The sequence below is a fragment of the Amphimedon queenslandica genome, unplaced genomic scaffold (genome assembly GCF_000090795.2).
Source record: "Amphimedon queenslandica unplaced genomic scaffold, v1.1 AMPQUscaffold_13011, whole genome shotgun sequence".
Taxonomy (NCBI): Eukaryota; Metazoa; Porifera; class Demospongiae; order Haplosclerida; family Niphatidae; genus Amphimedon; species Amphimedon queenslandica.
In genome coordinates this window covers 52,503-65,828 of record NW_003546753.1, presented here as the reverse complement: position 1 = coordinate 65,828, position 13,326 = coordinate 52,503, and the positions used below count along the sequence as shown (strand labels likewise).

General features: G+C 35.7%; 6 protein-coding genes across 6 annotated transcripts; 4 read left to right on the top strand and 2 right to left on the bottom strand.

Annotated features, from left to right (window-relative positions):
- The first annotated feature begins 347 nt into the window (after positions 1–347).
- LOC100637558 (aryl hydrocarbon receptor nuclear translocator homolog) lies at positions 348–1,791 on the top strand. The gene is made up of 4 exons (XM_003389652.2): positions 348–632; positions 702–808; positions 864–1,017; positions 1,114–1,791. The coding sequence occupies exons 1-4, from the start codon at positions 424–426 to the stop codon at positions 1,676–1,678; spliced, it is 1,035 nt and encodes a 344-aa protein (XP_003389700.2). The 5' UTR covers positions 348–423; the 3' UTR covers positions 1,679–1,791.
- A 77-nt stretch (positions 1,792–1,868) lies between these two features.
- LOC109585783 (uncharacterized) lies at positions 1,869–3,961 on the bottom strand. Its single transcript, XM_020001906.1, has 9 exons — positions 3,874–3,961; positions 3,546–3,830; positions 3,207–3,497; positions 3,078–3,158; positions 2,864–2,964; positions 2,659–2,814; positions 2,435–2,600; positions 2,330–2,383; positions 1,869–2,273 (listed from the first exon to the last, which is right to left on the bottom strand). Exons 1-9 carry the CDS (start codon positions 3,923–3,925, stop codon positions 1,885–1,887), a joined length of 1,575 nt encoding a protein of 524 aa, XP_019857465.1. The 5' UTR covers positions 3,926–3,961; the 3' UTR covers positions 1,869–1,884.
- Positions 3,962–4,346: 385 nt separating this feature from the next.
- On the top strand, positions 4,347–6,291 carry LOC100637431 (ATP-dependent RNA helicase DDX19A-like). Its single transcript, XM_020001896.1, has 8 exons — positions 4,347–4,415; positions 4,977–5,069; positions 5,154–5,256; positions 5,306–5,420; positions 5,470–5,659; positions 5,825–5,901; positions 5,956–6,121; positions 6,177–6,291. Exons 2-8 carry the CDS (start codon positions 5,008–5,010, stop codon positions 6,289–6,291), a joined length of 828 nt encoding a protein of 275 aa, XP_019857455.1. The 5' UTR covers positions 4,347–4,415; positions 4,977–5,007.
- Positions 6,292–6,573: 282 nt separating this feature from the next.
- Positions 6,574–7,839, top strand: LOC100637307 (aryl hydrocarbon receptor nuclear translocator-like protein 2). The gene is made up of 4 exons (XM_020001895.1): positions 6,574–6,797; positions 6,866–6,972; positions 7,028–7,181; positions 7,290–7,839. The coding sequence occupies exons 1-4, from the start codon at positions 6,589–6,591 to the stop codon at positions 7,837–7,839; spliced, it is 1,020 nt and encodes a 339-aa protein (XP_019857454.1). The 5' UTR covers positions 6,574–6,588.
- A 153-nt stretch (positions 7,840–7,992) lies between these two features.
- Positions 7,993–10,029, bottom strand: LOC109585776 (uncharacterized). Its single transcript, XM_020001894.1, has 7 exons — positions 9,978–10,029; positions 9,655–9,924; positions 9,013–9,113; positions 8,810–8,965; positions 8,571–8,760; positions 8,475–8,522; positions 7,993–8,378 (listed from the first exon to the last, which is right to left on the bottom strand). Exons 1-7 carry the CDS (start codon positions 10,027–10,029, stop codon positions 7,993–7,995), a joined length of 1,203 nt encoding a protein of 400 aa, XP_019857453.1.
- A 209-nt stretch (positions 10,030–10,238) lies between these two features.
- LOC100637180 (ATP-dependent RNA helicase DDX19A-like) lies at positions 10,239–12,527 on the top strand. Its single transcript, XM_011408386.2, has 10 exons — positions 10,239–10,506; positions 10,766–10,858; positions 10,948–11,050; positions 11,100–11,214; positions 11,275–11,464; positions 11,642–11,718; positions 11,773–11,936; positions 11,990–12,099; positions 12,150–12,219; positions 12,281–12,527. The coding sequence occupies exons 2-10, from the start codon at positions 10,797–10,799 to the stop codon at positions 12,515–12,517; spliced, it is 1,128 nt and encodes a 375-aa protein (XP_011406688.1). The 5' UTR covers positions 10,239–10,506; positions 10,766–10,796; the 3' UTR covers positions 12,518–12,527.
- The last annotated feature ends 799 nt before the right edge of the window (positions 12,528–13,326 follow it).

The following is a 13,326-nucleotide window of genomic DNA, read 5'->3' as shown; positions in this document are numbered from 1 at the left end:
TTTCGTTGGTCGTTTGGAATCCTACTTCATCTTGTTTTTTTTTAATTTTTTTAGCCCACTGGTTTTTTCCAAAAAACGGTTCCGAAATCACCCCCAATTTTTATTACATTTTCTGATGCATATTGATATACTTATGCTGTGTAGAAAGTTTGAGCTGATTCCGACTTCCATTTTTTGAGTTATGGCTATTTTAAGAAAATGCCAAAATTCTGAAAAATACCCAAGGCTATAGCCCATGGTTTTTTCCAAAAAACGGTTCCGAAATCACCCCCAATTTTTATTACATTTTCTGATGCATATTGATGTATTTATGCTGTATAGAAAGTTTGAGCTGATTTTGATTAATATTTTTAAAGTTATGGCTATCTGAAATGTTTAATGTTGTCATATTAGTTATTAAGTACTGGTTATTAAAGGTTATTAATGGTTATTAGGAATTTGACTCCGGCTGAGAGACAATCTTTACAAGTTGAGAAAGATGCCAATGGGGCCTGTCTTGTTGCTGTTGCTAGGTTGCAGCATTTTGGAGACTCCACCTCTTCCGCTTGTGCTAGTTCCATGCTACCTAGCAATGATAGAGAGTTTATTGCAAGAGTTGGAGTTGATGGACGTTTCAGCTATATTGACCCACGGTATTTAAACTTTTTCGCTTTTATTTTTTTTCCTTCATGTATCATTATTATTTTATTTTATTTTTTTAGTGTCTCTAATATTTTGGGTTATCTTCCCCAAGATCTCATTGGTCACAACTCCTATGATTACTTTCATCCTGATGACATGCAAAAGATGATACAGCTCCACCACGAAGGTACTTTAATTTAATCCCTCTCCTAACATCATAACGAGTCTCTCCTTTTCTTTAGCAATGAAGCAGAGGACTCCAATGCCAACTGTCCATTATCGCTTCCTCTCAAAGGACAAGAAGTGGGTTTGGCTTGCAATGAAAGCCTTCAGTTTTGTTAATCCATTCTCTCATCAAGTGGAATATGTTGTATGCACTAATGTAGTACATACAAGGTGAGGGTTATCAATCTACAAATGCTGTGTAAAGCTATTTTTAAGTTATAAGTATGGTATTATTATTATTATTATTATTATTATTATTATTATTAGGTCAACTGGAGGGGAGAAGTCAGAGCAGGCTCAAGAAACAGTGGCACAAGTTGATGCCTCCAAACAATCAACCTCTGGTCCTGTTAATAGAGGAGCAAGCAGTAGTAGTAGAGGAGGGGGAATGAAAAACAATGAACTCACCGACCTTCTTCCTGATTTAAACTGGCAGCAGACCTCAAAAAGCAGCAGCAGCAGCACCATACCTCCTCCTCTTCCTGCTCCCTCTACTTCCTCTCAGTCTCTTGTGGACTCTCAGTCTTCAAGTGTAGTCACTCAACCAGCTGACACTACTGTGCAGGAGAATGCAGTGACTGCTCAGAGACTTGTTGAAAATTACATGAAGATGACAACGCCGACCCCACACAGAAAAGATTTCAATTACGGCTTTCCTCCTGGCCTGTTTCCTGCTGAAGTTGATCTCGAGGGCTCAGCTCAAGCTTATCACAGTTTGATTGATGGGCTTGAGAATTGCTCTGACCTGCAGCAGCTCTTGAATCAAGTTGATGCTGATCCTTTCAGATCCAATAATATATTTAACGAGCTTGATCTTGATATTTTTGATTAGAATTAAGACAGATGCTTCATACTCTCTCTCCCCTCATCATCTCATATTATTATTATTATTATTATTACTATTTTGTTGTACAGTTTTTGATATTGTGATTTTTTATTCATAAATTTTTGTTCAAAGTTAGCTAATTTATCACAGAAATTACTAATAAAACACAACTATAGCTATGATTGTTATATTAAAAGTACATTAAATCAGTATCAAGGACCATAATTGATATAATCATATAAATACTGACCATTAGAATCAAATTCATTAGAATTTTCAAATCTGTAGTTATCATCATGACACTCCTTTAAATCATCTGCTACTTTATCAGCTGTTCTAGAATTCTGCTCTCTTATTGCTTCCAAGAAGAAAAGAAAATTATCGTCATCATCATTAATGGCATCACAAACGAAAATAATAAACAAATCCATTCTTTGATCATCAGTTAAATGAAAGCTCCCATTCAAAATATCTTTATGACCTTCCTTAATTACTTCTCTCTCAATCAGACTCTGTATAAATGATGGAGTCAACTTAAGATTTTTCTTTATATCATCAGATGATTTGCGTATCATATCGCAAGCTATGCTGCTTGATACACCTATTAATTATAATGAAAGGGTTTAGTCTCAATTGACCAGAAATTCTCTTTATTACCTGATACATATCTATTTTCATCTAAAATTGATGCATTTGATCTAGTAACTTTTTCTAAAAAATAAGATGCCAATATAATTTTTAATTGCAACATAACAACATTACCCTTTGCTGGAGAAGGAGGTTGTCTGCTAATGTAAATAGTAGTTTCAGGCTCTATTCCAAGTAATTTAACTGGATGATGAATTGGTTCAGTAGCAACATCTGGTTTAGCATGAACTGACATACTACAACTACTTATTAAAGTATTGTCAACAACACTCTGAATTATCTATAACAGTACAGTTTTTAATGATGCATGCATGTATAATAATTATCCATGAACATACTTTCATTGGTTCTTGTTTTGGGTTTACTTTCCATCCATACTCACACGGAACTCTTCCTACAGTAGGCATAGTCAATTGAAGTGTGCCATTAGGCTCCTTAAACTTAAAAGATATCAAACTCTCTTGTTCAGCAAGTGAAGTTGTACTTTTAATGTACTACAATAATAATTGTCACAATTAAGGCATGGTGTAATGACAATATTACTTGTGCTAGTGTGATAGCATCTTTGCCAACAGCTAGTGTTGCTTCCCAGCGACCAGCTTCCTTTTGTTGATAATACAAAACTCCAGTATAAAACACAGAACCTAAGTATGGATTAATGTAAACATGCTGTTATGGGAAAAAATAGTGTTGTATAAGCTTTATTACTAGATTTGTATACCGTTACATAAACATGCAGTACTATAATACAATTAACCTTCTGCACTGTCATTCTGTAAGCCTTGGCTTTCTTCAAGTTGCCTCTCTGACTGAATTTCCCCATTTGACTTGAACTCTTCTATAAATGCATGGTAAAATACAGATGTTATGTCATATACCAATATACCATAGTCTTTCTTCATGGCTAGGCCTTCTTTGGCATCATTGGTCAACTTGCACAACAAAGTGATGAAAGTTTCAAGGCAAGTATACTGTGCTGCCATTTTTTCTTTAAGAGAATCCAACAAAATTTCCCGTTGCTTAGAGATAGAGGAACTCTCTGATTCGATCCTTTCCAGTACTTCCTGTTCAAACACACCTTCCTTGTGCAGCTTATAAGCCATAGTTTCAGGATCAGACAATGACTGTAGTAGCTTTGAATAATACTTATCAAAAATGGTCAGGGCACGATTTATATCTGCAGGTATACTAGTTGATTCGTAACATCATATTATTAATAACTCACCCTTTTGATCTATTTTCACTTTCATTTTCTCAGCTGTGGCCTCCGCCAAGAAATGAGCTGCAGTTAACAGTGAATTGTAAGTAGGACTAACAGCCTCATCAGCTTTTTGGAGCCACTTGGACAGGCATTCCATTAAACAACGGTGAACATCCTTAGAGTGATTTGCTTCAATGCTGTCCAATGTACTTTTGGTTAAGCCAAGCTTGAGGCCAAGGGTCATCCATTCTTTGTCAGAGAAGTCACAATCCTTAAGAAGCTGTAAGACACCATCTAGATCATTAATACCTACCCATTAGTTATAATTAAAGTTAACTGCTATTAGACCTACTGAGAGTTTGAAGAGACACAGAAGGACTACAGCTCTCGCTACAGCTAGCCATTTCTCAGCCACTCCTGGCCTGGTGTTTTGCAGCAAGATGATCACGTGATTTAATAGCCTAGGCTACGCCCCGAGCCGGCCCTCGTGTAGCTAGCTAGACCTTGAGCTAGACAGTGTAAACTTTGCTGTGAAATCCTGTAGCTTTATTATAATGGCTGATACAGTGAACTGGATCCAAGCAGTACATCAACAGGAAAGAGAGGCCCAAATCACAAAGTCCTCAGCTGCAACCTGGCCTACATCAGGACTTGGCTTCACTCCAGCAGCTGCAGCTGGTATCACTAAATCACTAAGATCAACCACTCCATGCACTCTAGCTACTATTGATGAAGAGTTTGAGGACTCTCCTCTTACTAAAGCTGAAGCATCACTGTTCACGAAGATACTAGTCTACGGAAGAAACTCGTTGATATTTATAGTGAAGTCCATGTTGTGCAAAATGACCCATCTTCTCCTCTTTACTCAGCAACAACATTTGAGGAGCTAAACCTGTATGTTTAGAATTAATTAATATTGTATGATTTGTTAGAACTTAAAGTAAAAATAGAAACATTCCTGTAAGTTTGGGCCATGCATGAAGTCTGAGCCTATATTCATATTTGCGAAACTAAAGGCCTTTCTACATTTGTCCACTTTTGATTCAGAATTGCAACCTACTAATATAGAATCCTCTTTGGTTGTGTTCACACTAAGCTACTTTGAAGAATTAAAAGTGAATTAAACTGCATTGGCTTCTACAGGTTATGAATATTTAATTGAGATCAATCCACTTCAATCCACCTCTGGATGTGGATTGACTGGATCTAGCTTCAATCCCAATTCAAGACAAGTGTGAACAAGCTAATCCTGCTTTAATCCTGGATTTTGTCTTAATTCTGGATCCAAAGTGGACAAGTGTAGAAAGGCCTTAATATTAAGTTATGAGCACGTTTCAGATTTTTGTAAGTTGTCAAAACAATGCTAAAAATTCCTGTTTTGTTTATATATTGTTTTGTCATGATAATGCTATGATCATGTACATTAACAATTTAACACCTCTCTCTCATATAAAGGCACCCTAACCTCTTGAAAGGTATTTATAGTATGAAATTCAGCAAGCCATCAAAGATACAAGAAAAGGCTTTACCACTTCTACTAGCTGACCCGTAAGTTGATACTTACAAAAGAAGGGAGAGAGATTTTAATACTGAGCAAGAGAGCTTAATTAAATGTATTTTTTCTGATTGTAGTCCTCAGAATTTAATTGCTCAGAGTCAGAGTGGAACTGGAAAGACAGCTGCTTTTGTCTTGGCAATGCTAACCAGAGTGGATGCATCTAAGCCTTACCCTCAAGTAACAATCGCACCCTCTCTTAATCTCTGAGACTATTTTCCTTATTTAGATACTTTGCCTCTCTCCTACATTTGATCTAGCACAGCAGACTGGCAAGGTCCTGCAGCAAATGGCACAATATTTCCCTGAGATTAAAATGAAATATGCTGTCAGAGGATCAAGAGGTATTTTGTATTTTGAATGTAATAAATGCTTATTCCTCACTTTGTGTAGTTTTTCAACATCGTTTGTCTAATGAGAAAGTCACTGAGCACATTCTCATTGGTACTGCTGGTACTACACTTGATTGGGCTGTCAAGTATCGTGTTTTTGATCCTAAACTGATCAACATGTTTGTACTGGATGAAGGAGATGTCATGATTGATACTCAAGGACAGCAGGACCAGACCATCAGACTCCACAGGTATAATAGCTAAGGAGTGGATTAAGATACACATTGCTTGTGCTGTGTAGAAAGTTTGAGTCGATTTTGACTAAAATTTTTTAAGTTTGCCCATTTTTAAAAATTACCAAATTTTAAGAAAAAATGGTTTAAGAGCATAAGATTAATGATTTTATCTGTCATTAGATTATTAAGGACTGATTGTCAAAATGTCTTGTTCAGTGCAACATACAGTGAGGAGGTGATGTCCTTTGCCAATAAAAGTACTCCTACATTCATTATATTGCAGACTTTCTTTCATTATTTTTAATTTTTAGTAATTTCTGATCCTAATATTATTCGTTTGAGGGGTTCAGAGGAAAGTCTTGATAATATAAAGCAGTATTATGTTTGGTGCACAGCTGGCGATGAAGGGAAATACACTGCCTTGACTAACATTTATGGCGTCCTAACTATTGGCCAATGTATTGTATTCTGTCGTGTAAGTAGGGAATAAAGGAGACAGGAAAAATAATTTTTTTTTGTTTGTTTGCAGACAAAAAAAATCAGCTATTTGGCTTGCAGGTAAGATGAACAAAGATGGACATGCTGTAGCTCTTTTGACTGGCCAGTCAAATGTTGAACAAAGGATTGCATTTTCTGATACATATTGATGTGCTTATGCTTTGTAGAAATTTTGAACTGATTCCAACTTCAATTTTTCAAGTTACAGCCATTTTAAGAAAATGTCAAAATTTTGAAAAATACCCAAGGCTATAGCCCATGGTTTTTTCTAAAAAATGGCTCCGAAATCACCCCCAATTTTTATTACATTTTCTGAAAGATATTGATGTATTTATGCTGTATAGAAAGTTTGAGCTGATTTTGATTAATATTTTTAAAGTTATGGCTATCTGAAATGTTTAATGTTGTCACATTAGTTATTAAGTACTGGTTATTAAAGGTTATTAATGGTTATTAGGAACCTGACTCTGGCTGAGAGACAATCTTTACAAGTTGAGAAAGATGCCAACGGGGCCTGTCTTGTTGCTGTTGCTAGGTTGCAGCATTTTGGAGACTCCACCTCTTCCGCTTGTGCTAGTTCCATGCTACCTAGCAATGATAGAGAGTTTATTGCAAGAGTTGGAGTTGATGGACGTTTCAGCTATATTGACCCACGGTATTTAAACTTTTTCGTTTCTCTTTTTTTCCTTCATGTATCATTATTATTTTATTTTATTTTTTTAGTGTCTCTAATATTTTGGGTTATCTTCCCCAAGATCTCATTGGTCACAACTCCTATGATTACTTCCATCCTGATGACATGCAAAAGATGATACAGCTCCACCATGAAGGTACTGTACTTTAATCCCTCCTCTAACATCATAACGAGTCTCTCCTTTTCTTTAGCAATGAAGCAGAGGACTCCAATGCCAACTGTCCATTATCGGTTCCTCTCAAAGGACAAGAAGTGGGTTTGGCTTGCAATGAAAGCCTTCAGTTTTGTTAATCCATTCTCTCATCAAGTGGAGTATGTTGTGTGCACTAATGTAGTACATACAAGGACAAGGTGAGGGCTATCAATTTACAAATGCTGTGTAAAGCTATTCTTAAGTTATAAGTATGATATTATTATTGTTGTTGTTGTTGTTGTTGTTGTTATTATTATTAGGTCAACTGGAGGGGAGAAGTCAGAGCAGGCTCAAGAAACAGTGACACAAGTTGATGCCTCCAAACAATCAACCTCTGGTCCTGTTAATAGAGGAGCAAGCAGTAGTAGAGGAGGAATGAAAAACAATGTACTCACCGACCTTCTTCCTGATTTAAACTGGCAGCAGACCTCAAAAAGCAGCAGCACCATACCTCCTCCTCTTCCTGCTCCCTCTACTTCCTCTCAGGCCCTTGTTGACTCTCAGTCTTCAAGTGTAGTCACTCAACCAGCAGACACTACAGTGCAGGAAAATGCAGTGACTGCTCAGAGACTTGTTGATAATTACTTGAAGATGATAACACCAACCCCACACAGAAAAGATTTCAATTACGGCTTTCCTCCTGGCCTGTTTCCTGCTGAAGTTGATCTCGAGGGCTCAGCTCAAGCTTATCACAGTTTGATTGATGGGCTTGAGAATTGCTCTGACCTGCAGCAGCTCTTGAATCAAGTTGATGCTGATCCTGTCAGATCTAATAATATATTTAACGAGCTTGATCTTGATATTTTTTGATTAGAATTAAGACAGATGTTTCATACTCTCTCTCCCCTCATCATCTCATTATCATTGTTATTATTATTATTATTATGTTGTACTGATTTTTTTGATATTGTGATAATTATGTGGTTTTTATTTATCAATTATTTGTTTAATTAAAAGTATTTTTTACACAATAATTATATCAGTCAAGTTGAGCAATCTAAAATCATCTTCACCTTTCTCACGCTTCATAACATAAAGCATTTTCAAAATATCTGCTAATTTATTAGTTTCTGCGGAATCCTGATCTCTCATTGCTTCCAAAAAGAATAGAAAATTGGTTTCATCAAAGTAAACAGCGGTCCAGACATCTGTGATTAGTAAATCCATTATTTCGTTACCAGTCTTGTCATAGCTTTCATTAAGAAAATTTCTAGTCTTTTCGTTAATTACTCCTCTCTCAACTAAACTCTGCAAAAAATTTGGAGTCAGGACAAGATTTTTCTTTATTCTCTTATCTTGCTTGTTTATGAGATCACAACCATAATCATAGTTAAGTGGATCACCTATTACTGAAAGATTTTTGTATTATTTGACAAACAGTATCTATTTTTTTTCTTAAAGTCAATTCATTAATATGGAACTACAGTGCTTACTCTTGTTATTACCTAATTCATGCATATGCATACGTAAAACAATTTCATTTGATCTTTTTTCTAACAAATAGAATATAAATACAATAGTCACTACGTCATTTGATTTACCTTTTAATGGAGCAGCAGGGAAAGGAGAAGGAGGAGGTTGTCTGTTGATGTAAATAGTAGTTTCAGGTTCTATTCCAAGTAACTTAATTGGATGCCGAATTGATTCTGTAGCAACACCTGGTTTAGCATACACTGACATACTGCAACTACCCATCAAAGCATTTTCAACAACACTTTGAAAGACATGTATCTAGATATAATGTGCATGATAGAAATTATGTATCTGTATGTGGACATACTTGCATTGGTTCTTGCTTAGGATCTAGTCTCCATCCATACTCACGTGGAACTCTTCCTACAGGACTCAGTTTCAATTCAAGTATGCCATTAGGTTGAGCAAATGTAAATGATATCGAAGTATCTTGTTCAGCATGTGGAAATGTACTTCTAATATGCTATACAATAGCATATTAATTGTCACAATTATGACACAATATATTACTTGTATAAGTGCATTTGCATCTTTGCCAACAGCTAGTGTTGTTTCCCAGCATCCAACTTCCTTTTGTTGATGATACAAAACTCCACTATAAAGCACAGAGCCTAAAATAACAACATATGTAAATACAATTGTATACTTTATGGCAAGAGTTTAGCGTTGTATAAACTCCATTATACTGATGTAGTTGAATTATTATAGTACATAAGTTATTATGCACAGTGACTATACCTCTGTAATAATTACCTTGTAAATTATATATATATATTATAATAAATATATTAATCATATATAATATAGTGTCATTATATTCTTCATGCATATAGTAAGGCCTTCTTTGGCATCATCAGTCAACTTGCATAACAAAGTGATGCATCAAGGCATGCAAGTATACTGTGCTGTCATTTTTTCTTTAACAAGACTTCTGTTGCTTAGAGTTACAGGAACTCACTGATTCAAAGGAACTGAAAGGAAATCAATCGTTTCTAGTATTTCCCGTTCTAGCACACATTATTTGTGAAACTTATATTAATTGCAACGACTCAGTGTAGTAGCTTCGATCCCTTTAAATAATGCGTGTCAAAAGGGTCAGCGCACAATTTATATTTGCAGGCAACTCATGATATCATATTATTTCCAACTCACTCTTTTCTATGTTCTTTTTCATTTTCTCAGCTGTGGCCTCCAAGAAATGAGCTGCAGCTATCAGTGAGCTGTAAGTAGGACTAAGACCTCTTTGGAGCCACTTGGACAGGCATTCCACTAAACAATGGTGAATATCACTTGGGTGATTTGCTTCAATGCTGTCCAATGTATTTTTGGTTAAGCCAAGGTTGAGGCCAAGGGTCATCCATTCTTTGTCAGAGAAGTCACAATCCTTAAGAAACTGCAAAACATCATTTAGATCATCAATACCTATTCATTAGTTATAATTAAAGTAAACTGCTATTAGATTAGATTAGACCTACTGAGAGTTTTAAGAGACAAATACACAGAAGGAATACCGGTACAACTAGCCATTTCTATGATTTCTTCTGCAGCTGATAAGATCTATTATGATCACGTGACTAGACCCAGGCTACGCCCCGAACCCTCGTGTAGCTAGACTATAAACTTTCTCTATGCTCCTGTTGTCCTGTTAATCCTGTAGCTTCGCTTTATTATTCTAAACATGGCTGATACAGTAAACTGGATCCAAGCAGTATATCAACAGGAAAGAGAGGTCCAAATCACTCAGTCTTCAGCTGCAGCCTGGCCTACATCAGGACTTGGCTTCACTCCAGCAGCTGCAGCTGGTATCACTCAATCATTAAGATCAACCACTCTAGCTACTATTGATGAAGATTTTGAAGACTCTCCTCTTACTAAAGCTGAAGCATCACTTTTCACGAAGATACTGCGGAAGAAACTCGTTGATATTTATAGTGAAGTCCATGTTGTCCAAAATGATCCATCTTCTCCTCTTTACTCAGCAACAACATTTGAGGAGCTAAACCTGTATGTTTAGAATTAATTAATATCGTATGATTGTTAGAACTTAAAGTAAAAATCGAAACATTCCTTAAGTTTTGGCCATGCATGAAGTCTGAGCCTATATTCATATTTGCAAAACTAATATTAAGTTATGAGCACGTTTCAGATTTTTGTAAGTTGTCAAAACAATGCTAAAAATTCCTGTTTTGTTTATTTACTGTTTTGTCATGATAATGCTATGATCATGTACATTAACAATTTAACACCTCTCTCTCATATAAAGGCACCCTAACCTCTTGAAAGGTATTTATAGTATGAAATTCAGCAAGCCATCAAAGATACAAGAAAAGGCTTTACCACTTCTACTAGCTGACCCGTAAGTTGATACTTACAAAAGAAGGGAGAGAGACTTTAATACTGAGCAAGAGAGCTTAATTAAAAGTAGTTTCTTTTATTATTATATAGTCCTCAGAATTTAATTGCTCAAAGTCAAAGTGGGACTGGAAAGACAGCTGCTTTTGTCTTGGCAATGCTAACCAGAGTGGATGCATCTAAGCCTTACCCTCAAGTAACAATCACACCCTCTCTTAATCTCTGAGACTATTTTCCTTATTTAGATACTTTGCCTCTCTCCTACATTTGATCTAGCACAGCAGACTGGCAAGGTCCTGCAGCAAATGGCACAATATTTCCCTGAGATTAAAATGAAATATGCTGTTAGGGGATCAAGAGGTATATTGTTATGATATTATAGTTTGAATGTAAAAAAAATGCTTATTCTTCACTTTGTAGTTTTTCAACATCGTTTGTCTAACGAGAAAGTCACTGAGCACATTCTCATTGGTACTGCTGGTACTACACTTGATTGGGCCGTCAAGTATCGTGTTTTTGATCCTAAACTGATCAACATGTTTGTACTGGATGAAGGAGATGTCATGATTGACACTCAAGGACAGCAGGACCAGACCATTAGACTACACAGGTATAATGACTAAGGAGTGGATTAAGATACGCATTGCTAATGCTTTGTAGAAGTTTGAGTCGATTTTGACTAAAATTTTTTAAGCTATGGCCATTTAAAAATTAGCAAATTTCCAGAAAAAAGCAAAGGCTATAGTCCATGGTTATAAGATGAATTAATGGTTCTATCTGTCATTAGATTATTGAGGACTGATTGTCAAAATGTCTTGTTCAGTGCAACATACAGTGAGGAGGTGATGTCCTTTGCCAATAAAAGTACTCCTACATTCATTATATTCCAGACTTTCTTTCATTATTTTTAATTTTTAGTAATATCCGATCCTAATATTATTCGTTTGAGGCGTTCAGAGGAAAGTCTTGATAATATAAAGCAGTATTATGTTTGGTGCACAGCTGGCGATGAAGGGAAATACACTGCCTTGACGAACATTTATGGCGTCCTAACTATTGGCCAATGTATTGTATTCTGTCGTGTAAGTGGAAATAAAGGAGACAGGAAAAATAATATTTTTTTGTTCGTTTGCAGACAAGAAAATCAGCTATTTGGCTTGCAGGTAAAATGAACAAAGATGGACATGCTGTAGCTCTTTTGACTGGCCAGTCAAATGTTGAACAAAGGATTGCTGTGTTGAACAGGTACTCACACAGCCCCTCTCTCTCTCTCTCTCACTTTCTTTATGCAACAGATTTAGAGAAGGAAGTGAAAGACTACTGATAACAACCAATCTCTGTGCTAGAGGAATCGATATTGACCAAGTGAGTACAAAGAAACCTACTTATTATCTAATATGAACACACACACACTTTTATTTCATAGGTAACACTGGTAGTCAATTATGATATTCCAGTGGATGTTAATCATGAACCGGACTGCGAGACATACCTACACAGGATTGGCAGGTCTGGGAGATTTGGAAAATCTGGTCTCGCCATCAATTTTGTTGACAGTCAGAAAGCCTACGATAATTTGATGAGCATACAGAATCACTTCAAGAGAGTTATCAGTGAGCTTGATACTGATGACCCTGATGAGATTGAGAAGTTACAAAATTAATGACTTTAAAGTGAACAGCAAAATACTGTTTTATGATATAATACTGTTTTATGATATAATACTGATTGAGTTCATTTATTTATAACAACATGCACACACCTGATTTATCATTTCACATGTCATGAATATAGTTATCACTTATACACACAGAGTTGATTTTATCACTTTCTCAATTAAGTTTTGCAATAATCATTTAATATGTACTACAATAAATACCAACAGAAATGAGAACAAAATGTCAATTATAATTATCCACAGTTACACACACACACATTTACTACATTCTACATCATTATTACTACTATTATTAATACTACATCATTATTACTACTATTATTAATATTATTTTTGTGTGTTATCGTTATTATTATTATTTTTGTGGTAATATGTATGCATTAATATGCATACATAATGCCGGGGGTATACATATTATTATTATTATTTTTATTTTTACAGAATTATATAGTAAATGGAGACAAAGAGATAGGAGGCAAGTAAAAAAAGGGGAATAGTCCCTAAGGAATGACAGGATCTAGCCCTGCGACCCAGTACATATAATAGAGAGAGTCAAGAGGGAGAGACAAAAGAGAAGGATTTAAATCCCAAATAACATACCAAGGAGTGAACTAACTTGTTGTGAGTTGAGCTACGAGTGGTATATATATCAGATGAAAATGAGAAATATTTGCAGATGTCAAACTAGTGATCCCGATATTTGAACTGGGCAAAGAAGAAAATGGCTTCTGTGTACTCAAGTCAATATAGCAGAGGTAACAAATCAAGGTAGGAGAGTCTAGATTTGTTGTTGG